Below are 26,815 nucleotides of genomic sequence, written 5' to 3'. Positions count from 1 at the left end.
TAAGAGGTTTACACAGCATGTAACATATTAGCAGTTGTGGATCTAGAAAAAAATTTTCCTGGGATCAACATATAAAAAATAAAATTTTCAAATTTATTTTCAAGTATTAAGATTTTATCATATAAAAATTTAGTAGGATAGAATTAAATTAATCTAACCAAACATTTTCATGTGAAAAGAAGAGCTACTAGATTCAAGTAAGTCATACAAATGAATAATCTATTTGAATGTTTATCACAAAGAGGGTTCAATAATTAAATTTATGAGGGGTCAATTTAAACATATACATATATGTGTATGGAATATTTTTATAAAAAGGGGGGTCAGTTGACCCCTCTTTTTTGAAAGTGTATCCGTCAATGGGAATGGGGAGAGAGTGATGATGCAGAAGCAAAGATATTAGGTTGCTAAATTTTGGAATCCATATACAGAAAAAATGCAAATTGTTTTTATCTGTCCAATTTAGGTTGTAACTTTATAAATTTTAAACATTTCTCACTTAATCCAAAGATGGGATCATTCCTGATTTGTATATAATAATAGAAGTAAATAAAGTACAATAATTTTTTTGCATATATTCTTTTGTTTCAAAAGTTTAAAGTTGATGCTATAATTGAAATATGTCTCTGGCGATCTGAAATCAAACATATACCTGCAGCTTGCTGTAAATAAACCAAAATGGCAATAATAATAGCAAGAAGACAACCTGCATACATATAAGCCCAGTAAAAAAAAAAATAAAAATAAAAAAAAGGATTTTTCACTGATGGGCAAAGTGAAGAATTTTGTTATTACCTGTACATACGACAAGACTACTGCTATTCCCAACAGGCCAACAAAATGGGCAAGGAGACTATTGAGAATGAAAGGAAGAGAATCGTCTATTGTATAGAGATCTGAAGAGAACCTAGAAAGCATAACAAATATGTTGATGGTTGAAGATCAGAAAAACAATAATGACTTGATCATAAAATAGCATCTTATTCCCACCTGTTAAGTATTCTTCCAGCAGGTGTTTGATCAAAGAACTGCACAGGTGCATCAATTATCTTATTGAGCAATGTATTGTGCACCTGAACTGCAGCATGTAAGCCACCAAATGCAAATGAAAACGCCCTAACCAGTGTTAGAGACGAATTTACAATACAAAAGATGCAGAGTACAACCTGCAACATTGATTGCCAAGTCAAAGAAGAATGAAATAAACCTCCCGTTGACAAGCTCCCTTACCTCTTTCCCCCCTCTATGTTCACTTAAACAATAGAACTGATCCCCCACTGAACAGATAAAGGCAAATTGCAATATACAACTTCATATCTAAACTTGAGTTAAAAAAAAAAAACCGCAAAATACATGCGTAAAATATCATAAAGAGCAATATTTTTCATACACTGCACTTAGTTGGGAGTTGACTAAAATGGACTATGGTGTACCTGTCATTTTAAGAATTGCATGGTAACTTTCTACTAAGAATCTAATTCTTTGATTTGTTTAAGAATATTGGAACAAGCATCTGCACAGCCAAAACATCATCTACATAAAGTCACTTGGTTTAATCTAGGAATCTTAGGTCTTATTGAATTGCGGAATAGCAAATCCATTATTGTCTAGCAAAAAATTCCAATTAGCAAATTTAAATAACACTAAAACTAATTAACACTTCCCACGCCTTTTCAAACATCTCACAACAAAGTGCTGATATCATGTAGAAACTTAATAAGTCTTAATCACAATCAATAATTGTATTCCCACCAATCAAAAGAAACAATGTAGAAGACTTACTTCTCTATAGGCCATCCACAATACTTTGAAAAAAAATTCTAATACGAAGTTTGGAAATCAAATACACATATATTAATATTATTGAAACTTTCCAATTCAATATTTGATGAAAGGGCTACCCATTATGAAATGTTCTTGCGCAAATGTTGATTAAATTTTCTTAAGATTGTTGCTTATGACTTGGTGAATGGCAACTTAATACGTCACAGGTTACATGCTTAATTGTTCTTCATATTATCAGCAGCAAGAATCATTCCTTGGATTATTATTTGCAGAATAAAAATAGGATAAGAAGCAAAGGGCCCATAAAATTAATACAGCCAAACTGCATAACTAATGGTAGTATTTTCCTGTAGGATAAAGAATTACCAGATAAAAGGATGTCGAGTAGTCTGCCTGACTACTTCCTGTTGCATCCACCCAATATGACAGCCACAAATCATTTCCATTGCGAGAAGCTTGCATTAAAATAGCTGAAAGGCATATTACAACAGTGATGAACCAGCCACAAAATGCTGCATAATTCCTGTGGGAAAAAATATTAATTGCGAATGTTAACAATACAAAAGGTTAGATGACAAACTAAATTTCTTTTGTCAACCGGCAAGAAAGTTAAATGGAAAATCTCTAACCATCCTGCCTAGAAAATATTGGAATTCCTTCCAAGCTAGGAAATATTAAGTGGCAATTATTACTTGTATACAGCAAGTTCAACTTTGCCTTCTTTCCTCTGCTCAACTTCAACAATCTCTTGTGCTTCCTCTGAAATGTGTATGAATTCTTCCTCCAAACTGAAAATATTTCTGCCTTCGATAGAAGTATTTTTGCTGAGCTCTCGTCCTTGAACATTTGGTAATATATCAAAGTCATTCTGTGGAGAGAATGCTGAGAATGATGATACTGACAGGTCAGCTGAACTTCCAACCCATTTCACATGTCCTTTGTCCATTACGACAATCATGTCAGCAGAAGATATTGCCTGAAAGGGTCATGACAGCCAACTCAAATCCACAAGGCACATTCTAATTTCAAGTTAAGTTCACAACATTTTTCATACATGAAACAAAACTATTTTCAATTAGATAGCATGCAACAATCATGCTCAGTTTTCCACTTCCCAAGCAATATGTCTGTTGTGACACAACAGCCACAGAAAATTTGGAATAAATTCATTTTTCAATATCAGCTCATTTAAGGAACTTCAGATGGGTTATCAATAAATTAGAAGTTATCCAGATATTGGAATTTACCACAGAACTCATTCAAGGTAAGAAACCAAAACCATCAGGTCCATCAGCCATTGTAGAAACTATATCTAATATAACTAGCCTTTTTTGATATCCAGAAAAGAACAAATAATAAATCCAAGTTCCAATTATACTATTATCACAGGATATTCAAGAAAGAGAAGGCATAACAAAGTCTTTCATCGCCTTTTTTCTATCTATTACAAATAATGTAAGATGTTCCAGCGTACCATTCAGGCAGGCTCATCATTCTAGATCCATTAACACTGTGAAAGACATTTTCATAATTAAGAATTTTTTTCTTCAAACCAATTTAATAGCAGAGTCTTCTTAAGAAGCACCAAACTTTAAGCTGGTGCTTGTCACTGTGCTCATCAAATGAAAGAACTGATTCACTTTGCCTTCCTCTAGTTGTTTCCATGTAGGGACTTCTTGCTGTTGTATTATAAAGAAAAAGAGATAAAAGTGAAACCATGTAGTTACTCTCCAATCTACCTTCTTATACTTTCTTTCTAGATCTTTTTCCCTCTTAATGAGGAAACTAGTTCTTCCCTCCTTTCATCAAGTAATAGGTTAGGAAGCAAACCAGTAGCAATGCAGCTACCCAAAAGCTACATTAAGTGCTCATCAGAATGACATAAAACCACATGATAGGAGGGTAGATAGCATCAGTGATCAGAAGACACAGAGGAACAAAAAGGGATACCAGATGGATGCCTAAGTTAACACTATGCATGCAAAGGTTAATAATAAGCATCATTAAAATTGCAAGCCAAGTATCAATTGAAAATTCAGCTCCTTTAAGTTTTGTGAAAAATTGATGATGTAACTAGTTGGGATATCTCGCTGTTATTGTGGTTGGAGAAAAACATAGCATTCTCCATTAGGACTATCTTTAAAAAATCAAAATGCTTTGACTTTCCCAGAGAGGGAAAAAAAAAAGGCGAAAAGAGGTGAGAATTAGAGTAACCTAAATTTTTGCTTCCCTCTTGTGTTGATCTGATTTTATTATTGTCAAAACCAATGCATCAAATGTCAACTGGACATGTTACAGAACAACCACTACTCCATTGGATCTAGTAACATCATAGCTAAAGCCTTAGTTTTATTTGCTACCTCAGATATCAATGGAAATAATCATTAGGGACAATCAAATGAAGGTAGATAAAATGAAAGAGATGATTCTGTGGCAGATTAGCTTCTTCCTCCAGTCATTGATATTCTCCTTACGTCACACGATAACTTGTTTCCACGCTCAAAAACCCATATCTATGTTGTTTTCTACCATTCACTCCCTCTTTCCTGTCATGCTAATGTATCTTTTTTTTTTTTTCTGTCCATTTTCTCAGGGTAGATGTGCTAGCAAGTACAAAGTGGATGGAAGTTCATGCTATTACCTTTTCAACAGTGAAGAGGTTTATACTTAACACAGAAAATGCAAGAAGCACAATATATGATTGGTGACACAAATCTTCACCATGTTGAACTTTTCCTCTAGCAGCCAATGTATTTGCAATTCATGTTTTACTTCAATTATCAGATTAGGTTGCCCTTTTTTTTTTTTTTAGCAACAACATAAGCTGCTTCATACAGTTAGTAATTTTTACTATCAAATATTCTAATCTTTACATAACAATGTCTTTTCAGGTAAGCATTATGCTGAAAAATGGGAGTTGATTTGGGTTAGCATGATTTTAGGGATTAGCACATTTTTAGAGATTTATTTACCATAATTTTAGAGATTTATTTGCTGTTATATTTTTCTCTTTTTATTTGCTGTATATCACTTAATTATGGCTGTATTATTAGCCTACTTTATAGGTTTTATTCCTTTTTAGTTATCTTCCTATTTTAGAAGTCTTGTATATGATTTAATAAAAAGAAAATATGAATTAGAGAAGCCAATAACTCTCTTTCTTTTCTCAATATCTTTTTCTTCCTACAAATTATTAGAAAAAGAAAATGCAAGATGCTTTCCTAATCCTGTCACTCAAAAGTTTTTGAAATAATAAATTAGCTTATTAATTTGGTTGCAACATTGAAGATCATTTGGGAATCATTCTGGTCATCTGGTGTCTGAAATACTTCAGAAAAGCTTAATATTCTTTCAATAAAGAAAGCCATAATAATGCTTGTATAAATAAGGAAATACTATGTGATTAATAAGTTTGTAAAGCCTGGATAAAAATTCCTCTTCCAAACAAGAATTCACATTCCTGGAAAATGGCTCTGCTTTATCTTTGACCAGGATTTTTTTTTTCATTTGACTCATTCTCCTATGTACTCCAAACACTGAAAAAATTCAAAACATGATTACAATAAAACAACTTCCCAAAAAAAAAAAGAAGAAAGAAAGACAGAGATCATTTTTCTTCCAATGTATGTCTTAAAAAGCAAATGAGAACATTCAAGCAAAAGAACAGGAATCAAGGCAACTACCTGGACATTATGAGTACAAAGAACACGAGCCTTTTGATTCATAAGAGGGCCTAAAATAGCATTGTGTAAAATCAACCTTGCAACTTCTGCATCAACTGCACTGAGGACATCATCAAGCATATATACATCTGATCCCTGATAAATAGCCCTGTTGCATATCATTTTCAGATCAGATAAACAAATATTATAAAACAAGAAAGAAAATAACATTAGATGATAAGATATGCTCTGATCATTGATAAAAATACTAAAAACAAGACACATAAAACCAATTTTGCACTAATATAGGAAGCTCAGCCACAATAAACAGAAAAGTTCAAGCTTCTCTCTATCAAGAAGGCAGAAAAAGTAAATATAGGGTGGATATAACCTTGCCAAAGCAAGACGAGTTCTCTGTCCACCAGATAAGTTGACTCCTTTTTCTTCAATATAAGCCATGTCCCCTCCAGCCATTAATGAAATGTCAACGTCTAGTGCACAAGCCTTCAAAGTATCTGAATATCTGACAAGTAGCGGAAAAAAAAATCAAAGAAATCAGTAAAACCACCATTGTAAAGCAGGAAAATGCCTTTCTGGATTCTTGGCATAATATGCCACAATTGTCACCTAGAACCACAATTATCTCATTCCTTCCTAACAAGATTGGCATATAAAGCCAGAAAAATCTTCGCAATCAACAAAAAAAAGCAACACATTAAGGATTTTCAGCACAAGAAAAGTAAAAAGCTTTTCAAAATGATAGAATTATACCTTTTTGATTCATAACTCTTCCCAAATAAAATATTGTCACGTACTGTTCCAGACAAAATCCATGGAACCTGCAATTTCAACAAAGGCCAATGAAAAGATTTTGCATCAAAAGGTGCAAGCTATGCAAGTCCTACCAAGAATAAGAGTATAAACCTGTGGTACATATGCTAGAGATCCATTTGAATGTACTGACCCATGGATGAGCCACATTTCCCCCAGAATTGCACTCAGTAACGATGATTTACCTGAACCAACCTGGATAGTTGATGTTAGCAAGAAGAAGGAAGAACAAAGAACAGGACTTGTAGAAATAGAGTATTTCATTGAGTTATCATCAGAACTTGGAATGAAAATGTATATCTTCTTATAATCTGTCACAAAGCAGTATTTCTCAATTCCAGAGAAGAACAGAAATTAGGAAGAGATAGAGGAAGAAAGGGAAAGAGAAATAGGAGAAGAAGGAAGATAGTGAGAATTAGAGAGAAAAATTGATTGTAATATTGATATTTCTTAGATAGTCCTCTGTTACATCTCTTCAATTATTTATACATCATCTCTTCTACTAACTAACTGTTCCCGTCAATTATAACAACTACTTCAACTACTATAACAACTCCTATACAGTTATCAACTCATCTCAACTACATCTACTTATTCTACTCCCTTCACCATACAATTACAGCCCTTATTAATATTCATAACATTATCTTTTGTTCAACTAGGTATTAAGTTACCTCGAAGCTGTAGTAATGCTATATCTAGGTTTCCCCCCTTTTCTTTTTCCTGTTCAGAGCTGTAATTGTAAAAGGCATATAGAATTATAAAAAAATTGGCTTGGGTTTGAATTTTAACCTCTCCAATTATTGCAATGAATGACCCCTTTGGAACAGACAAAGTCACATGATTTAACACCAAATTCTGTTGCTGTTCATCGCTGCTTGACCAAGCACAACATGCATCATGCATTATAACAGCCATGTCTTCAGAGATAATGTCAGACTGGTAATTTTTTAAAACTGAAGGAGATTCAGCTCTTTGTTCAAGTTCATGTCTGTACTCTGAACAGCAAAGAAACCTGCTCAACCTCCTGGTTGATATAAAGGCCTGGTTCAAAGAGAAAATGCAGGTATCAGAAATCACCACATTAGGAATATTTGTTCAAACATTGCAGTACACATACAACTTACATCAATCAATCCATTGATGACCCATGGGAATGAATTGAGAGGAGAGATTAAATTATTAAACAAGGCAACACAAGTGAAGACCTGCAACAAAGATTCTCAAAGAAATCAATATTTTTTGTAGCTATTGCATTGTTGCTAAGAAATGGACCAAAACAAATAATAAACATTGAATAGAGAAACAAAAAGAAGTTTATTATTAATATATCACATGGGTTATGATCAAAATACCGTAGCAGCCTCAAGCTGATGTCCCATCAAAGTAAAAAGTCCAAAAGTGAACAAAGAGAAGAGAGTTGGTGTTGTGGCCCAAAAGAAAACACACCACGCATCCAAATATTTACGTGTCTGACATGAAAGAGCAAACATAATGATTGACATTTGTTCAAGCATTTGAAGTAAAAGAATAATGCGTATAAACTGCATTACTCTTAGACAACCCAGGAATTAAGTACAATGCCATACAGCTAAGTGCTTCACTTCTGAGGATCTTGTGTCCATCAGCCAACTAGAGAAAAGATGCTCCCAACCATACATCTTTAAAGTGCGAATATGCGTCAAAATTTCTCCTGTCCTTCTAATCCTGTGAAGGAACATATCTATTTGAGTGTAAAAGCCAATCAAAAGAGTACATATGGAACTGTTTGATGGCACTCAAAACTAGTAAAAATCTTGGAGATGAGAGAACATTTCTGGTTTATTGTAAAGAAGATAACTGGAATGCAGGGAAAATATGTGGGTGGACCATTGTGACTGTCTCACCAGTCACCAAGCATTGGGACTCATCAAGAGGAGAGGCCACTTAAGTACTTTACGTTTGCTTGAAGACTAGTCAATGTCGTGCCATAGCTTCAAAGACATCACGCATATATAACAACTGCACTTTTGAATCTCAGAAATTTTCAATCTTTTTGTTGTTATAGAAAATGATTAAACACAAAAATGTACCTCTCATCTTTCTGCTTCATCATTTTCTCAGTGGCACTTGCAATTAATTCAGAAATCCATTTATTCACTGCGTAAAAAATATTTCAATAGTAGGAGAAAGGTATCTACTTTTTGCATAATAAGCTGCAACATCATTAAAGTTGTGATACTGCATGAGTATCCATAATGCAAAGAAAAACAAAATTTGAGGTTGAGTAATCCATGCTCACACACTCTTGACACAGAGGTGTATGCAGATGAGAGGCCAACATGCATTAAACCCAAAGATACATGTTATAGAAAGTCAATCTTATAATTATGTACATAATATTCTTTATTAATTAGTTAGCATAATTATTGGAATCTCTTCCCAATTAGAATACTTAATTATAGGACTCTTTGTATATAAATACCTTGTATCTCATTCAAGAAAATACACAGAAAATATTCACTTCATGGTATCAGAGCTTAGATTCCTTAGCCTGAAATTTTTTTTTTTGAAATAAAATTTTTTTTCTCTGGTTCTTCTCTGGTGACGTCCGACAGTGGCACCTCTTGTCCCAGGGTCGCCTCAACTTTGTGATTCCAGTTCCGTGGTTCATTGTTCAGTTTGGGGCATTTCTTTTGGATCTCAAATATTTCTCTCCTCCGTGCAGTTCACTGTTGAGCAATTTCAGGTTCTGTTTTCATGGAATTCTTTTGTTTCTAAGTTTTATTGAATTTGTTTGAAGATTGGGACAGAGTTGGTTATTAATCTGTGTTAGAATTTTGTTAATTTCATCTAATGGCGGACAATAAAGCTATTATTTTTGATGTGATTCCACTGATAACTAAAATCACGGAACACAAACTTAATGGTTCAAATTACCTGGAGTGGAGTAAGACCGTCAGGGTCTATTTACGAAGTATTGACAAGGATGATCATCTGACTAAAGATCCACCCACTGATGATACAAAGCAAGCTTGGCTTAGGGAAGATGCTCGGTTGTTTTTGCAACTTCGGAATTCAATTCATAGTGAGGTAATTAGTTTAATTAATCACTGTAAATTTGTTAAGAAATTGATGGATTACTTAGATTTTCTGTATTCTGGTAAAGGAAATATTTCTCGTATTTATGATGTGTGCAAAGTATTCTATCATGCTGAGAAGCAGGATAAGTCTCTCACGGCTTATTTTATGGAATTTAATAAAGTATATGAAGAACTTAATGTCTTGTTGCCTTTTAACCCTGATGTGAAAGTCCAGCAGGCTCAACAAGAGCAGATGGCTGTTATGAGTTTTCTTGCAGGTCTTCCTTCAAAATATGAGACCAGCTCTGAAATTTCCTCTCTACATGATACATTCACACGTGTCCTTCGTACAGAAAGTACCCAACTTCCACAAACTACTAGTGGTGCTCTTGTTAGTCGAAATATGAATGGACAACAGAGAAATAAAGGAGGAAATTCAAGCAATAGAAGTAATCAGCGTAATGGGGAAACCAATTCTAATATGGACTCAAAAGGAGTTATTTGTTATTATTGTCATGAGCCTTTTCATACAAAATACAATTGTCTAAAGTTTCAGGGGAAGAATCAGCAGTCTCAGATGGCAAACATGGCAATAGATGAGTCTACAGTTGCACCCTCATTTGAGAAAATTGTCTTAATATCTGCAGAGGAATATGCACAATTTTCTCAATATCAGGCATCTCTAAAAGCCTATAATTCCCCTGTCACTGCTATTGTTGAGTCAAGTAAATCCACTACATGGCTTGTATCTTCCTCATCCAAATGGGTCATTGATTCTAGTGCTACAAATCATATGACAGGTCATTCTAGTGTTCTATCATCTTTTCAGTCTCATCCTACCTCTTCTACAGTTACTTTAGCTAATGGTTCTATTTCTTGTGTCATGGGTTTGGGTACTGCAAATCCAACGTCATCTATTTCTTTATCATTTGTTTTATGTCTACCTAAATTTTCATTTAATTTGCTTTCAGTTAGTAAACTTACTCGTGCCTTACATTATTCGGTTTTCTTTTTTCCTGATTATTGTTTGTTTCAGGATCTTACGACGAAGCAGATTATTGGTAGAGGATATGAGTCCGGTGGTCTCTACATCCTGAATAAATATGTACCGCGATCTCTTACTTGCTCCAGCACCTTAACTCTGCTTGAAATTCATTGTCGTTTGAGCCATCCCTCCTTGGCTACCTAGAAGAAATTATGTCCTCAATTTCAGTCTTTGTCCGTCTTAGAGTATGAGTCATTTCAGTTTGCTAAGCACCGTCATTTACCTTCTACACCTAGAGTCAATAAACGGGCTTCGTCCCTTTTGAGTTAGTTTCATTCTGATATTTGGGATCCTTGTTCTATTACTTCTAAAACTAGTTTCAAGTATTTTGTTACATTTGTTGATGATTATTCCCGTGTTACTTGGTTGTTTCTAATGAAGAATCGTTCGGAATCATTTTCTATTTTTTGTGCCTTTTGTGCTGAGATTCAAACTCAATTTAATACTTCTATGTGTATATTGAGAAGTGATAATGCTAAGGAATATATTTCTGGCAATTTTCAAGCCTATATGTCACAAAAGGGCATTCTTTATCAAACATCTTGTGTTGATACTCCATCGCAGAATGGGGTTGAGGAAAGAAAAAATAGACATCTTCTTGAGGTAGCACGGGCACTCCTTTTTCAAATAAAAGTCCCTAAACAATTTTGATATGATGCAGTTTCTATAGCTTAACTCCGCCTAAGTAGTTTGCGCTTAGCCGGTCCCAAGCCCGGATAAAGGAGGAGGGTTGCGGTAGGTGACAACCAGCGTAAAAATTTCGTCACACCCTATGATATGGATTCAAATGATATAAACGTTGGGGCGTCCTCTACTAACGACGCGCTACATCGGAGCCCGGGTGTAGTGATAAATATGCAAGGGTGTAGGGCGTTCACCGAAAGCGACGCGCCATGCCGGCGCCCGGGTGTGGTGTTAAGTGAGCAAGGGTTCCCACATCATGGACGGGTGTGGGTAAAGAAGTTAGTCCATAGGACAGATAGTAGAACAAATAGTGGAACAGAACACAAGATAGATATAGAAAACAATAGAAGATATCATAGAAGGAGACCAATTAGGAAGGAGCAGGATAGGAGGAGGATCAGGGTTGTTACTTGGAATGTTGGATCACTTACAGGAAAATTGATGGAGCTTGTGGATACCTTGGAAAGGAGAAGGGTGAATATTGCTTGCATTCAGGAGACTAAATGGGTAGGAGAGAAAAGTAAGGAAGTGGGTAATTCAGGGTACAAACTGTGGTTTACCGAAAAGGAGAGAAATAAGAACGGAGTGGGTATAATCATAGACAGAACATTGAAAGACGCAGTAGTAGCTGTGAAAAGAGTAGGAGATAGAATTATACTAGTAAAGCTAGTACTAGAAGGAGAAACAATAAATATAGTTAGTGCTTATGCCCCACAAATAGGACTAGACAAAGGAGAGTAAACAAAGGTTTTGGGAAGATATGGATGATTTAATGCAAAGCATACCGAATGAAGAGAATGTTTTCATTGGTGGAGATTTGAATGGACATGTAGGAAGTGATAGGCAAGGTTATGAGAATGTTCATGGAGGTTTTGGTTTAGGCAGTCGAAATGAGGAGGGAAAAAGCATCCTGGATTTTGCTATGGCATACGACCTAATACTAGCAAATACCTACTTTATAAAAAGAGAGTCACATTTAGTGACTTTCAAAAGTGGGCAACATAGAAGCCAAATCGACTTCCTCTTAACCAGGAAGACAAATAGAGCTCTATGCAAGGATTGCAAGGTCATTCCAGGAGAGGCTTTAACAAGTCAACATAGGTTGGTGGTCTTGGATGTCAAGTTTAGGAACAATTCAAGTAAGGTTAGAAGAAATAGTGTAGCTCGAACAAAGTGGTGGGAGTTCAAAGGAGTAAAGCAAGTGAAGTTCAAAAATGAGCTTCTCGAGTCCGAAGTATGGAAGCTAGATATGGAGGCCAATGATATGTGGATACAGATGGCATCAAAGATTAGAGAAGTAGCTAGAAAAGTACTTGGAGAGTCTAAAGGATATGGACCACCCTCAAAAGAGAGATGGTGGTGGAATGAGGAAGTACAAAAGGCAGTGAAGAGAAAAAGGGAATGGTATAAGAAATTACCTAAATGTGATAATAATGAGGCATATGAACAGTACAAGATAGCAAAGAAAGAGGCAAAAAAGGCAGTTAGCCAAGCAAGAGCACAGGCCTTTGAAAAATTATATGAGAAACTTGGAACTAAAGAAGGGGAGAAAGATATTTATAGATTAGCAAGGAGTAGAGAAAGGAAATGTCAAGATCTCAATCAAGTTAGGTGCATTAAGGATAAAGAAGGAAAAGTGTTGGTAAAAGATGAGGACATTAAAGAAAGATGGAGAAATTATTTTAATGATCTCTTTAATAATAGTCAAAATGGTAATAGCGTGAATATAGATTATAGAACAATAGAAAAGAATGTAAATTATACTAGAAGGATTCGATCTTTAGAAGTAAAGGAAGCACTTAAGAGAATGAAAGTGGGTAAAGCCTGTGGACCCGATGAAATACCAATTGAAATGTGGAAGTATTTGGGAGATATGGGAGTGGCATGGTTACCTAAATTATTTAATAAGATTCTAAACTCAAAGAAAATGCCTGATGAATGGAGGAAGAGTATTTTAGTACCTATTTTTAAAAATAAGGGAGACATACAGAGTTGCTCAAACTATAGGGGAATTAAACTCATGAGCCATACTATGAAGTTGTGGGAGAGAGTTGTGGAGCATCGACTACGTCATGATACTTCTATCTCTCTCAATCAATTTGGTTTCATGCCCGGTCGTTCAACTATGGAAGCGATCTTTCTCATTAGAAGCTTGATGGAGAAATATAGAGATGTGAAGAAAGATCTACACATGGTTTTTATTGATTTGGAGAAGGCTTATGATAGTGTTCCAAGAGAGGTCTTATGGAATGTGTTAGAACAAAAGAGGGTATCTATTAGGTACATACAAGTATTGAAAGATATGTATGAAGGAGCAACTACTATTGTGCGCACAGTGGGATGGGACACAAGTGATTTTCCGATCTCAATTGGATTACACCAAGGATCACCATAAGCCCTTACCTTTTACATTAGTTTTAGATGAACTGACGAAACATATACAAGAGAGTATTCCTTGGTGCATGATGTTTGCGGATGATATTGTTCTGATAGATGAGACACGAGAAGGAGTCAATAGGAAGCTAGAACTTTGGAGAAGTACTCTAGAGTCAAAGGGTTTTAAGTTAAGTAGAACGAAGAGAATACATGCATTGCAAGTTCGGTGAAGGCCAAAGCGGTGATAGGGAAGGAGTTAGTTTGAATGGAGTGGTACTGTCCCAAAGTAATCACTTTAAATATCTAGGCTCACCTTCAAGTAGATGGGGATGTGAGGAGGATGTTAGTCATAGGATTAAAGCCGATGGTTGAAGTGGAGACGTGCCACGGAGTTTTATGTGATCGTAAGATTCCCAATAAATTAAAAGGAAAATTTTACCGCATGACCATACGACCGGCTATGTTATATGGTAGTGAGTGTTGGGCACTGAAAGAGTCGTATGCATCTAAGATAAGAGTTGCAGAGATGAGAATGTTAAGGTGGATGAGTGGCCATACTAGACTAGATAAAGTCCGTAATGAGAGTATTAGAGAAAAGGTAGGAGTGGTGCCAATTGAAGATAAGTTGAGAGAAGGGAGATTGAGGTGGTTTGGTCATGTGAAGCGTAGACATACGGAGGCTCCAGTTAGACAAGTAGAGCATATTAGGTTAGAGGATAGAAAGAAAAAAAGGGGTAGACCTAAATTAACTTGGAGGAGAGTAGTACAACATGACTTAGAAGCATTAAACATTTCTGAGGATTTAACCCAAAATCGTTCAGAGTGGAAAAAGCGAATCCATATAGCCGACCCCAAATTTTTGGGATAAAGGCTTAGTTGAGTTGAGTTGAGTTGAGTTGCAGTTTCTATAGCTTGTTTCCTGATTAATCGTATGCCATCATCTGCGCTTAATGGTGACATTCCTTATACCATTTTGTTTCCTTCTAAATCTTTGTTTCCTATTGAACCTCGTATCTTTGGTAGTGTACTTGTTTTGTGAGAGATGTTCGTCCACAGGTTACTAAACTGGATCCCAAGTCTCTTAAGTGTCTCTTCCTTGGCTATTCTCGACTTCAAAAAGGGTACAAATGTTTTTCTCCAACCCTTAATGTTACCTTTTTTGAATCTACTCAATTCTTTCCTCCCTTTCCTAGTTATGAGAGTCAGGGGGAGGAAGATGATCTCTTAGTCTATTCTGTCCATCCAGTGTCAAGTCCTCAGCCAAGTCCTCAGAATTCTCCTGCACCAGCACCTGCTAGACCTCATCGCTCACCTGTTGTTCATGTTTATTCCAGGACATTGGAAACTCTTAACTCAGATCCTCCACCAACTTCTTCGTCAGAAGATCCAATTTCATCCACTGCTCCTCAGTCTGACTTAGATATTCCCATTGCTCTTCGCAAAGGTAAGCGTCAATGTACTTATCCTATCTCTTCCTTTGTATGTTATGATCAATTGTCTCCATCTCGTTGTTTTGTTAGTTCTCTAGACACTATTTCCATTCCTAAAACTGTTGCTGAAGCATTGTCCCATTCTGGCTGGCGTGCCGCAATAGAAGAGGAAATGGTGGCTTTAGATACTAATGGTACTTGAGAATTGATGCATTTGCCTCCAGATAAGAAAGCTATTGGATGTAAAAGGGGGTTTTACAGTGAAAATGAACCCCGATGGTACTGTGGCTCGTCTCAAGGCTCGCCTTGTAGCTAAAGGATATGCTCAGACTTATGGGACTGACTACTCTGACACTTTTTCACCTGTTGCTAAACTAGCTTCTGTTCGCTTATTTGTTTCCTTGACAGCTAGATATGATTGGCCTTTACATCAGTTGGATATCAAAAATGCTTTCCTTCATGGTGATCTCCAGGAGGAAGTTTATATGGAGCAACCACCAGGATTTATTGCTCAGGGGGAGTTAGGCAAAGTTTGTAGACTTCGAAAATCCCTTTATGGCTTGAAACAGAGTCCTCGAGCTTGGTTTGGCAGGTTCAGTGAGGTAGTTCAGCAGTTTGTTATGCAAAAGAGCAAGTCTAATCATTCGGTGTTTTTTAGACATTCTAAAGATGGACTAATCCTACTTATAGTATATGTTGATGATATTGTCATTACTGGAAATGACTCTGCAGGCATTTCTTCACTCAAGTCATTCCTTCAGACTCAGTTTCAAATAAAAGATTTGGGTTATTGAAATATTTTTTAGGCATTGAAGTTTCAAGGTGTAAGAAAAGCATCTTCTTATCTCAGAGGAAGTATGTCCTTGATTTATTGGCAGAAGCAGGTAAATTAGGTGCTAAACTATGTAGTGCACCAATGACTCCCAATCTTCAGCTCACAGCAGGAGATGGTGAACTATTTGAGGACCCTGAGATGTATAGATGATTGGTTGGCAAACTTAATTATCTCACAGTAACTCATCCAGATATTGCATATTCAGTTAGTATTGTAAGTTAATTTATGTCCTCTCCTACTGTTACCTATTGGAAAGCTTTGGAGCAAATTTTATGTTACTTGAAGGGTGCTCCAGGTATGAGTCTCTTATATAAATATTGAGTGCTTTTCAGATGCAGATTGGGTAGGTTCAAAGATTGATAGAAGATCCATTACAGGATATTGTATCTTTGTTGGAGAAAACTTAGTATCTTGGAGAAGTAAGAAACAGACTGTAATTTCTCGTTCGAGTGCTGAATCAGAATATCGAGCTATGGCCCAAGCTGTGTGTGAAGTTATGTGGACACGTCAGTTACAAGAAGAAGTGGGTCTTGAGACCTTATCTTCTGCCAAACTATGGTGTGATAATCAAGCCGCTCTTCATATCGCTTCAAATCCAGTATTTCATGAGCGTACTAAGCATATTGAAATTGATTGTCATTTCCTTCGAGAAAAGATTTGACAGAAGATCATCTCAACAGGGCATGTTAAAACCGGGGAGCAATTAGGAGATATCTTCACAAAAACTTTGAATAGGGCTCGAGTTGTGTTATGAAAAGTCAATCACTATATTATTTCTCTGTATATTCTGTATTATGTATTCCTATTTAGAATTTATTATTTACGATTTCTTCCTAATTAGTAGAACAAAATTATAGGAATCAATTGTATATATGTACCCATGTACAGATTAATTGAAATTAAGGAGAATCATCTCTTTCTACATGGTATCAGAGCAGATTCATTAAGGAATCTAAATCTGGAATTTCTTTCCTGTCTGTTTCTGGACTGAAACCAACTGTTACCCTAGGTCATCTATCTAGGGTGACTATTTGTTCTCACCACCCAGCTCAGGAGAGACCTTGGCCGCCGACCGGCCGTCCCCTCTGATCCAGTCGCCGGAATCCAAGCACGTGAGGCTCACGCGCCCAACTCAAGTTCTTGCCGTTTCTACACTCGCCGGCTCGTGGAGGGGCGTCCGCTGGCCGTTTCGACTCTGATCAGCATCGCCGGTGTCGCCTCAACCCCCTCATTCCACCACTGTGTGTTGTTGCCTGATCCAGTATACCATTAAAGGACTTCTGAGGTTTGGCTCCTAGATCCTATTTCGGTATTTGCTTGATTTGTGATTTTGGGTTATTTTGCGGTTGTAAGCACTTTGGATTAGTGTTTCAGTTAGTTTTCTGTCTCAACAAATGGCAGACAATAAGAATGTTATTTCTGATGTGATTCCGGTGATGAATAAGATCACGGAACACAAACTTAATGGCTCGAATTACCTGGAGTGGAGTAAGACTGTTAGGGTCTATTTGCATAGCATTGATAAGGATGATCACTTTACTAAGGACCCACCTACAGATGATACACGACAAACTTGCCTAAGGGAGGATGCTCGGTTGTTTTTGCAGCTTCGGAACTCGATTCACAGTGAGGTAATTAGTTTAATTAATCACTGTGAATTTGTTAAGGAATTGATAGATTACTTAGATTTTCTGTATTTTGATAAAGGGAATATCTCCCGTATTTATGATGTTTGTAAGGCATTCTACCATGCTGAGAAAGAGGATAAGTCTCTCACAGCTTATTTTATGGATTTTAAACGGGTATATGAGGAACTTAATGTATTGTTGCTTTTTAATCCTGATGTGAAAGTTTAGCAAGCCCAACGGGAGCAACTGATTGTTATAAGTTTTCTTGCAGGCCTTCCTTCAGAGTATGAGACTGCTAAATCTCAGATTCTCTCCAGTTCTGAGATTTCCTCTTTACATGAAACGTTTACACGGGTCCTTCGTATAGAGAGTACCCAATCTTCACAGCCTGCCAGTAGTGCTCTTAGTAGCCGTAATACAAATGGACAAGAGGGTAATAGAAGAGGAAGTAGAGGAAGAATTACAGGCAACAGAAGTAATCAGCGTAATGGAGAGGCTAGTTCTAATCAGGACTCAAGAGGAGTCATTTGTTATTATTGCTATGAGCTTGGCCATACAAAATATAATTGTCAGCAACTTCAGAGGAAAAATCAGCGATCACAGATGGAAAATATGGCAGCAGAGGATTCTACAGTATTTTCCTCTGAGAAAACTATTTTGGTATCTGCAGAGGATTTTGCACAGTTTTCCCAGTATCAGGCATCTCTAAAGCCTACCAGTTCCCCTGTCACTGCAATCGCTGAGTCAGGTAAATTCACTACATGCCTTATGTCTTGCTCATCCAAATGGATTATTGATTCTGGTGCGACATATCACATAACAGGTAATTCTAGTCTTCTATCTGCTTTTCAGTCTAATCTCACTTCCTCTACTGTTACTTTAGCTGATGGTTCTACTTCTTGTGTCATGGGTTCTGGAACTGCGAACCCAACTTCGTCAATTTCTTTGTCATCTGTTTTGTGTCTGGCAAATTTCTCTTTTAATCTACTTTTTGTTAGTAAACTTACTCGTACCTTAAATTGTTCTGTTTCCTTTTTTTCCTAACAAGTGTTTGTTCCAGGATCTTACGACGAAGCAGATTATTGGTAGAGGACGTGAGTCAGGTGGTCTCTACATTCTGGTAAATCATGTACCGCGGTCGCTTGTTTGCTCTAGTACCTTAACACCTCTTGAAGCTCATTGTAGATTGGGCCATCCTTCTTTGTCTACCATGAAGAAGCTGTGTCCTTAGTTTCAGTCTTTATCAGTACTAGAATGTGAGTCATGTCAGTTTGTAAAACATCATCGTTTGCCTTCTGTGTCTAGAGTCAATAAACGGGCTTCATCTCCTTTTCAGTTAGTTCATTCTGATGTTTGGGGTCCTTGTTCTGTTACTTCTAAAACTGGATTTCGTTATTTTGTTACTTTTGTTGATGATTACTCTCTTGTTACCTGGTTATATTTAATGAAGAATCGTTTTGAGTTGTTTTCTATCTTTTGTGCCTTTTGTAATGAAATCAAAACTCAATTTAATATTTCTGTGCGCATATTAAGAAGTGACAATGCCAAAGAATACTTTTCAGCACAATTTCAGTCTTATATTACACAAAATGCATTCTTCATCAGTCTTCCTGTGTGGATACCCCATCTCAAAATGGCGTGGCCGAAAGAAAAAATCGGCGTCTTCTTGAGATAACTTGTGCTCTTCTTTTTCAGATGGAAGTTCCTAAACACTTTTGGGTGGATGCAGTTTCTACGGCCTTTTTATTTATCAATCGTATGCCGTCTTCTGTCCTTAATGGGGATATTCTTTATACTGCTTTGTTTCTGTTATGGAAAGTCAATCATTATATTATTTCTCTGTATATTCTGTATTCTGTATTCCTATTTAGGAATTCTTATTTAGGATTTCTTCCTAATTAGTAGAACACAATTATAGGAATCAATTGTATATATATACCCATGTACAGATTAATTTATATTAAGGAGAATCATCTCTTTCTACATGGTATCAGAGCAGGTCATCTATCTAGGGTGACTATTTGTTCTCACCACCCAGCTCAGGAGAGACCTTGGCCGCCGACCGGCCTTTTCGACTCCGATCAACATCGCCAGCGTCGCCTCAATCCCCTTATTCCACCACTGTGTGCTGTTGCCTGATCCAGTACACCATTAAAGGACTTCTGAGGTTTGGCTCTCAGATCCTATTTCGGTATTTGCTTGATTTGTGATTTTGGGTTATTTTGCTGCTGTAAGCACTTTGGATCATCGTTTCGGTTAGTTTTCTTTGTCTCAACAAATGGCAGACAATAAGAATGTTATTTCTGATGTGATTCCGGTGATGACTAAGATCACGGAACACAAACTTAATGGTTCGAATTACAGGTGGAGTAAGACTGTTAGGGTCTATTTGCGTAGCATTGATAAGGATGATCACCTTACTAAAGATCCACCTACTGATGATACACAACAAACTTGGCTAAGGGAGGATGCTCGGTTGTTTTTGCAACTTCGGAACTCGATTCACAGTGAGGTAATTAGTTTAATTAATCACTGTGAATTTGTTAAGGAATTGATGGATTACTTAGATTTTCTGTATTCTGGTAAAGGGAATATCTCCCGTATTTATGATGTTTGTAAGGCATTCTACCGTCTTTGAGAAGAGAATAAGTCTCTTACGGCTTATTTTATGGATTTTAAAAGCGTATATGAGGAACTTAATGTATTGTTGCTTTTTAGTTCTGATGTGAAAGTTCAAGAGCCCAACGGAGCAACTGGTCATTATGAGTTTTCTTGCGTGCCTTCCTTGAGTATGAGATCGCTAAATCTCGATTCTCTCGATTACGAGATTTCCTCTTTGCATGAAACGTTCACACGGGTCCTTCGTACAGAGAGTACCCAATCGTCACAGCCTGCCAGTAGTGCTCTTATTAGCCGTAATCCAAATGGACAACAGGGTAATAGAAGAGGAAGTAGAGGAGGAATTACAGGCAACAGAAGTAATCAGCGTAATGGAGAGGCTAGTTCTAATCAGGACTCAAGAGGAGTCATTTGTTATTATTGCCATGAGCCTGGCCATACAAAATATAATTGTCCGCAACTTCAGAGGAAAAATCAGCGATCACAGATGGCAAATATGGCAGCAGAGGATTCTACAGTATCTTCCTTTGAGAAAACTGTTTTGGTATCTGCAGAGGATTTTGCACAGTTTTCCCAGTATCAGGCATCTCTAAAGCCTACCAGTTCCCCTGTCACTGCGATCGCTGAGTCAGGTAAATCCACTACATGCCTTGTGTCTTCCTCATCCAAATGGGTTATTGATTCTAGTGCGACAGATCACATGACAGGTAATTCTAGTCTTCTATCTGCTTTTCAGTCTAATCTCACTTCCTCTACTGTTACTTTAGCTGATGGTTCTACTTCTTGTGTCATGGGTTCTGGAACTGCGAATCCGACTTCGTCAATTTCTTTGTCATCTGTTTTGTGTCTACCAAATTTCTCTTTTAATCTACTTTCTGTTAGTAAACTTACTCGTACCTTAAATTGTTCTGTTTCCTTTTTTCCTGACCAGTGTTTATTTCAGGATCTTACGACGAAGCAGATTATTGGTAGAGGACGTGAGTCAGGTGGTCTCTACATTCTGGAAAATCATGTACCGCGGTCGCTTGTTTGCTCCAGTACCTTAACACCTCTTGAAGCTCATTGTAGATTGGGCCATCCTTCTTTGTCTACCATGAAGAAGTTGTGTCCTCAATTTGATCTTTATCGAGACTAGAATGTGAGTTGTGTCAGTTTGCAAAACATCATCGTTTGCCTTCTGTGTCTAGAGTCAATAAACGGGCTTCATCCCCTTTTGAGTTAGTTCATTCTGATGTTTGGAGTCCTTGTTCTGTTACTTCTAAAACTGGATTTCGTTATTTTGTTACTTTTGTTAATGATTACTCTCGTGTTACCTGGTTATATTTAATGAAGAATCGTTCTGAGTTGTTTTCTATCTTTTGTGCCTTTTGTAATGAAATCAAAACTCAATTTAATACTTCTGTGCGCATATTAAGAAGTGACAATGCCAAAGAATACTTTTCAGCACAATTTCAGTCTTATATGACACAAAATGGCATTCTTCATCAGTCTTCCTGTGTGGATACCCCATCCCAAAATGGCGTGGCCGAAAGAAAAAATCGGCATCTTCTTGAGGTAACTCGTGCCCTTCTTTTTCAGATGAAAGTTCCTAAACACTTTTGGGAGGATGCAGTTTCTACGGCATGTTTTTTGATCAATCGTATGCCGTCTTCTGTCCTTAATGGGGATATTCCTTTTACTGCTTTATTCCCTACAAAATCTTTGTTCCCTGTTGAACCCCGTATTTTTGGTTGTACCTATTTTGTGCGTGATGTTCGTCCGCAGGTTACTAAATTGGATCCAAAGTCTCTCAAATGTGTCTTCCTTGGGTACTCCCGGATCCAAAAAGGGTACCGCTGTTTCTCTCCTACTCTTAATCGTTATCTTGTTTCTGCAGATGTCACATTTTTTGAGTCCACTCCATTTTTTCCTCAATCATCTGTGTATGAGAGTCAGGGGGAGGAGGATGATCTCTTAATATATACTGTCCAACCAATGTCTAGTCCTCTCTCACAGCCTGTTTCTTCTGTCTCTAGACCTACTCGACCTCCCGTTGTTCATGTTTATTCCAGGAGATTGGAGATTCCTGACTCAGATCCTCCACCAGCTACTTCGTTGGGAGATCCTGCACTCATACCGATCATGATTCTGATCTAGACTTACCCATTGCTCTTCGTAAAGGTAAACGCGTTCATGTACTTACCCTATCTCTTCTTTTGTTTCTTATAATCAATTGTCTTCTTGTTCTCGGTGTTTTGTTACTTCTTTAAACTCGTCCTATTCCTAATATCGTTGGTGAGGCCTTTGTCTCATCCCGGGCCGTGTCTTTGCTATGAAAGAGGAAATGGAGGCTTTAGATGCTAATGGTACATGGGAACTATTGCCTTTGCCCACTGGTAAGAAAGCTATTGGTTGTAAATGGGTATTTACAGTAAAGGTAAATCCTGATGGTTCTGTGGCTAGGTTAAAAGCACGCCTTGTAGCAAAAGGATATGCTCAGACATATGGGATTGATTATTCTGACACTTTTTCTCCTGTAGCTAAACTTACTTCTGTTCGCTTGTTTATCTCTTTAGCAGCTACATATGATTGGCCCCTGCACCAATTGGATATCAATAATGCTTTCCTTCATGGTGATCTTCAGGAGGAGGTGTATATTGAGCAACCACCTGGGTTTGTTGCTCAGGAGGAGTTGGGTAAAGTTTGTAGGCTTCGGAAGTCTCTTTATGGCTTGAAACAAAGTCCTAGGGCCTGGTTTGGGAGATTCAGTGAAGCAGTACAGGAATTTGGTATGCAAAAGAGTAAGTGTGATCACTCAGTATTTTATAGGCAATCTGAGGCTGGTTTAATTCTCCTGGTAGTCTATGTGGATGACATTATCATCACTGGGAGTGACTCTGCAGGTATTTCATCTCTTAAAACCTTCCTCCAAACCCAGTTTCAGACCAAAGACTTGGGATTATTAAAGTATTTCTTGGGTATTGAAGTTATGAGAAGTAAGAAGGGTATTTTCTTGTCTCAAAGAAAATATGTCCTCGATCTATTGACAGAGACAGGAAAATTAGGTGCCAAGCCTTGTAGTGCACCAATGACTCCAAATTTACAACTGTTAGCAGGGGATAGTGAGTTGTTTGAAGATCCAGAGAGATACAGGAGATTGGTAGGAAAATTGAACTACCTTACAGTCACTCGTCCTGACATTGCTTATGCCGTTAGTGTTGTAAGTCAGTTTATGTCTTCCCCAACTGTTGCTCATTGGGAAGCCTTGGGACAAATCTTGTGTTATCTCAAGGGAGCTCCAGGAAGAGGTTTGTTATATGGTAATCATGGGCATTTGAATGTTGAATGTTTTTCAGATGCCGACTGGGCTGGATCTAAGGTTGACAGGAGGTCAACTACTGGATATTGCGTTTTTGTTGGAGGAAATTTGGTGTCTTGGAGAAGCAAAAAGCTGAGTGTAGTTTCTCGATCTAGTGCTGAATCCGAATATAGAGCCATGGCACAATCAGTATGTGAGGTAATGTGGATACTTCAATTACTAGATGAGACGGGTTTTAAGACCCCCCTGCCTGCGAAATTATGGTGTGATAATCAAGCTGCTCTCCATATTGCTTCTAATCCGGTATTTCATGAGCGGACCAAACATATTGAGATTGATTGTCACTTTATTCATGAAAAGATTCAACAACAGATCATCTCAACAGGATATATCAAAACTGGAGAGCAATTAGGAGATATTTTCACAAAAGCTCTGAATGGAGCTAGGATTGACTACATTTGTAACAAGTTGGGCATGATTAACATCTATGCTCCAACTTGAGGGGGAGTGTTATGGAAAGTCAATCATTATATTATTTCTCTGTATATTCTGTATTCTGTATTCCTATTTAGGAATTCTTATTTAGGATTTCTTCCTAATTAGTAGAACACAATTATAGGAATCAATTGTATATATATACCCATGTACAGATTAATTGATATTAAGGAGAATCATCTCTTTCTACAGTTTCCTACAAAATCTTTGTTTCCTGTTGAACCCCGTATTTTTTGTTGTACCTGTTTTGTGCGTGATGTTCGTCCACAGGTTATTAAATTGGATCCAAAGTCTCTCAAATGTGTCTTCCTTGGGTACTCCCGGCTGCAAAAAGGGTACCACTGTTTCTCTCCTACTCTTAATCGTTATCTTGTTTCTGCAGATGTCACATTTTTTTAGTCCACTCCACTTTTTTCTCAATCATCTGTGTATAAGAGTCAGGGGGAGGAGGATGATCTCTTAATATATACTGTCAAACCAATGTCTAGTTCTCTCCTACAGCCTGTTCATTCTGTCTCCAGACCTACTCGACCTACTCGACCTCCCGTTGTTCATGTTTATTCCAGGAGATTAGAGATTCCTGACTCAGATCCTCCACCAACTACTTTGTTGGGAGATCCTGTACCTCATACTGATTATGATTATGATCTAGACTTACCCATTGTTCTTCGTAAAGGTAAACATTCATGTACTTACCCTATCTCTTCTTTTGTTTCTTATAATCAATTGTCTTCTTGTTCTCGGTGTTTTGTTACTTCTTTAGACTCTGTTCCTATCCCTAATAGTATTGGTGAGGCACTGTCTCATCCTGGCTGGTGTGCTGCTATGAAAGAGGAAATAGAGGCTTTAGATGCTAATGGTACATGGGAACTATTGCCTTTGCCCATTGGTAAGAAAGCTATTGGTTGCAAATGAGTATTTACAATAAAGGTAAATCCTGATAGTTCTGTGGCTAGGTTAAAAGCACTCCTTGTAACAAAAGAATATGCTCAGACATATGGGGTTGATTACTCTGACACTTTTTCTCCTGTAGCTAAACTTACTTCTGTTCGCTTGTTTATGTCTTTAGCAGCTACATATGATTGGCCCCTGCACCAATTGGATATCAATAATGCTTTCCTTCATAGTGATCTTCGGGAGGAGGTGTATATGGAGCAACCACCTGGGTTTGTTGCTCAGGAGGAGTTGAGAAAAGTTTGTAGGCTTCGGAAGTCTCTTTACGGCTTGAAACAAAGTCCTAGGGCCTAGTTTGGGAGATTCAGTGAAGCAGTACAGGAATTTGGTATGCAAAAGAGTAAGTGTGATCACTCAGTATTTTATAGGCAATCTGAAGCTGGTCTAATTCTCTTGGTAGTCTATGTGGATGACATTGTCATCACTGGGAGTGACTCTGCAGGTATTTCATCTCTTAAAACCTTCCTCCAAACCCAGTTTCAGACCAAAGACTTAGGATTGTTAAAGTATTTTTTGGGTATTGAAGTTATGAGAAGCAAGAAGGGTATTTTCTTGTCTCAAAGAAAATATGTCATCAATTTATTGACAGAGACAGGAAAATTAGGTGCTAAGCCTTGTAGTGCACCAATGACTCCAAATTTACAACTGTTAGCAGGGGATAGTGAGTTGTTTGAAGATCCAGAGAGATACAAGAGATTGGTAGGAAAATTGAACTACCTTATAGTCACTCATCCTGACATTGCTTATGCCGTTAGTGTGGTAAGTCAGTTTATATCTTCCCCAACTGTTGCTCATTGAGAAGCCTTGGGACAAATCTTGTGTTATCTGAAGGGTGCTCCAGGAAGAAGTTTGTTATATGGTAATCATGGGCATTTGAATGTTGAATATTTTTCAGATGCCGACTGAGCTGGATCTAAGGTTGACAGGAGGTCAACTACTGGATATTGCGTTTTTGTTGGAGGAAATTTAATGTCTTGAAGAAGCAAGAAGCAGAGTGTAGTTTCTCGATCTAGTGCTGAATCGGAATACAGAGCCATGGCACAATCAGTATGTGAGGTAATGTGGATACTTCAATTACTAGATAAGCTGCTCTCCATATTGCTTCTAATCCGGTGTTTCATGAGCGGACCAAACATATTGAGATTGATTGTCACTTTGTTCGTGAAAAGATTCAACAACAGATCATCTCAACAGGATACATCAAAACTGGAGAGCAGTTAGGAGATATTTTCACAAAAGCTTTGAATGGAGCTAGGATTGACTACATTTGTAACAAGTTGGGCATGATTAACATCTATGCTCCAACTTGAGGGGGAGTGTTATGGAAAGTCAATCACTATATTATTTCTCTGTATATTCTGTATTGTGTATTCCTATTTAGGATTTCTTATTTAGGATTTCTTCCTAATTAGTAGAACACAATTATAGGAATCAATTGTATATATATATCCATGTACAGATTAATTGAAATTAAGGAGAATCATCTCTTTCTGCAAGTTGACTACATTTGTAACAAGTTGAGCATGATTAATATCTATGCTCCAACTTGATGGGGAGCGTTATAGAAAGTCAATCCTATAATTATGTACATAATATTCTTTATTAATTAGTTAGCATAATTATTGGGATCTCTTCCCAATTAGAATACTTAATTATAGGACTCTTTGTATATAAATACCTTGCATCTCATTCAAGAAAATACACTAGAAAATATTCACTTCAATACAAAAGTGTATATTGTAGATCTCATGTAAAAGGTTAGACATTAAGAGACATTAAGAAATACCTGGTACCAGTAAGATGGTTATTGCCAATCCAGAAAGAAAAGCAAATTTGACTTGTGTATACAAAAGGTACAGTGCCACGCCAATTTGTAAAGGCAAGCTGAAAAAATCACAAGATTTTGATTTGTTCATAGTATTTAACAAAGCTCTCTTCATATAGGCACTAAAAATTCAAATTTGATGCTACCAGAAAATTACCATAGCTCCCAAAATATGGAGAAAATAAAATTAAAAAAAATACCATAGCTTTGACAAAAACTATTGATAAATCTATAGATTTGTACAAAAAGAAAATATTCACACTTTTTCTCTGACAGAAATAGTTTG

General features: G+C 37.1%; 1 protein-coding gene across 5 annotated transcripts in view; it reads right to left on the bottom strand.

The window, feature by feature from the left end:
- Positions 1 to 26,815, bottom strand: part of LOC110644850 (ABC transporter C family member 13) — a 48,857-nt gene that overhangs the window by 4,616 nt on the left and 17,426 nt on the right. For 3 of the 5 annotated variants that reach the window (XM_058148729.1, XM_021797809.2, XM_058148726.1), the window contains 15 exons: positions 26,491 to 26,588; positions 8,351 to 8,417; positions 7,868 to 7,985; positions 7,634 to 7,750; positions 7,406 to 7,486; positions 7,071 to 7,322; positions 6,372 to 6,473; positions 6,219 to 6,286; positions 5,839 to 5,970; positions 5,469 to 5,616; positions 2,478 to 2,761; positions 2,152 to 2,308; positions 991 to 1,166; positions 796 to 907; positions 653 to 706 (listed from right to left, as the gene is read on the bottom strand). In XM_058148729.1, the coding sequence (XP_058004712.1) occupies positions 653 to 706; positions 796 to 907; positions 991 to 1,166; positions 2,152 to 2,308; positions 2,478 to 2,761; positions 5,469 to 5,616; positions 5,839 to 5,970; positions 6,219 to 6,286; positions 6,372 to 6,473; positions 7,071 to 7,322; positions 7,406 to 7,486; positions 7,634 to 7,750; positions 7,868 to 7,985; positions 8,351 to 8,417; positions 26,491 to 26,588 (1,966 nt within the window). The remainder of the gene's footprint in view (positions 1 to 652; positions 707 to 795; positions 908 to 990; positions 1,167 to 2,151; positions 2,309 to 2,477; positions 2,762 to 5,468; positions 5,617 to 5,838; positions 5,971 to 6,218; positions 6,287 to 6,371; positions 6,474 to 7,070; positions 7,323 to 7,405; positions 7,487 to 7,633; positions 7,751 to 7,867; positions 7,986 to 8,350; positions 8,418 to 26,490; positions 26,589 to 26,815) is intronic. The other 2 variants (XM_058148727.1, XM_058148728.1) reach the window with 2 other exon arrangements.

The sequence above is a fragment of the Hevea brasiliensis genome, chromosome 6 (assembly GCF_030052815.1).
Source record: "Hevea brasiliensis isolate MT/VB/25A 57/8 chromosome 6, ASM3005281v1, whole genome shotgun sequence".
Lineage (NCBI taxonomy): Eukaryota > Viridiplantae > Streptophyta > Magnoliopsida > Malpighiales > Euphorbiaceae > Hevea > Hevea brasiliensis.
This window is presented reverse-complemented; position numbering and strand designations above follow the sequence as displayed.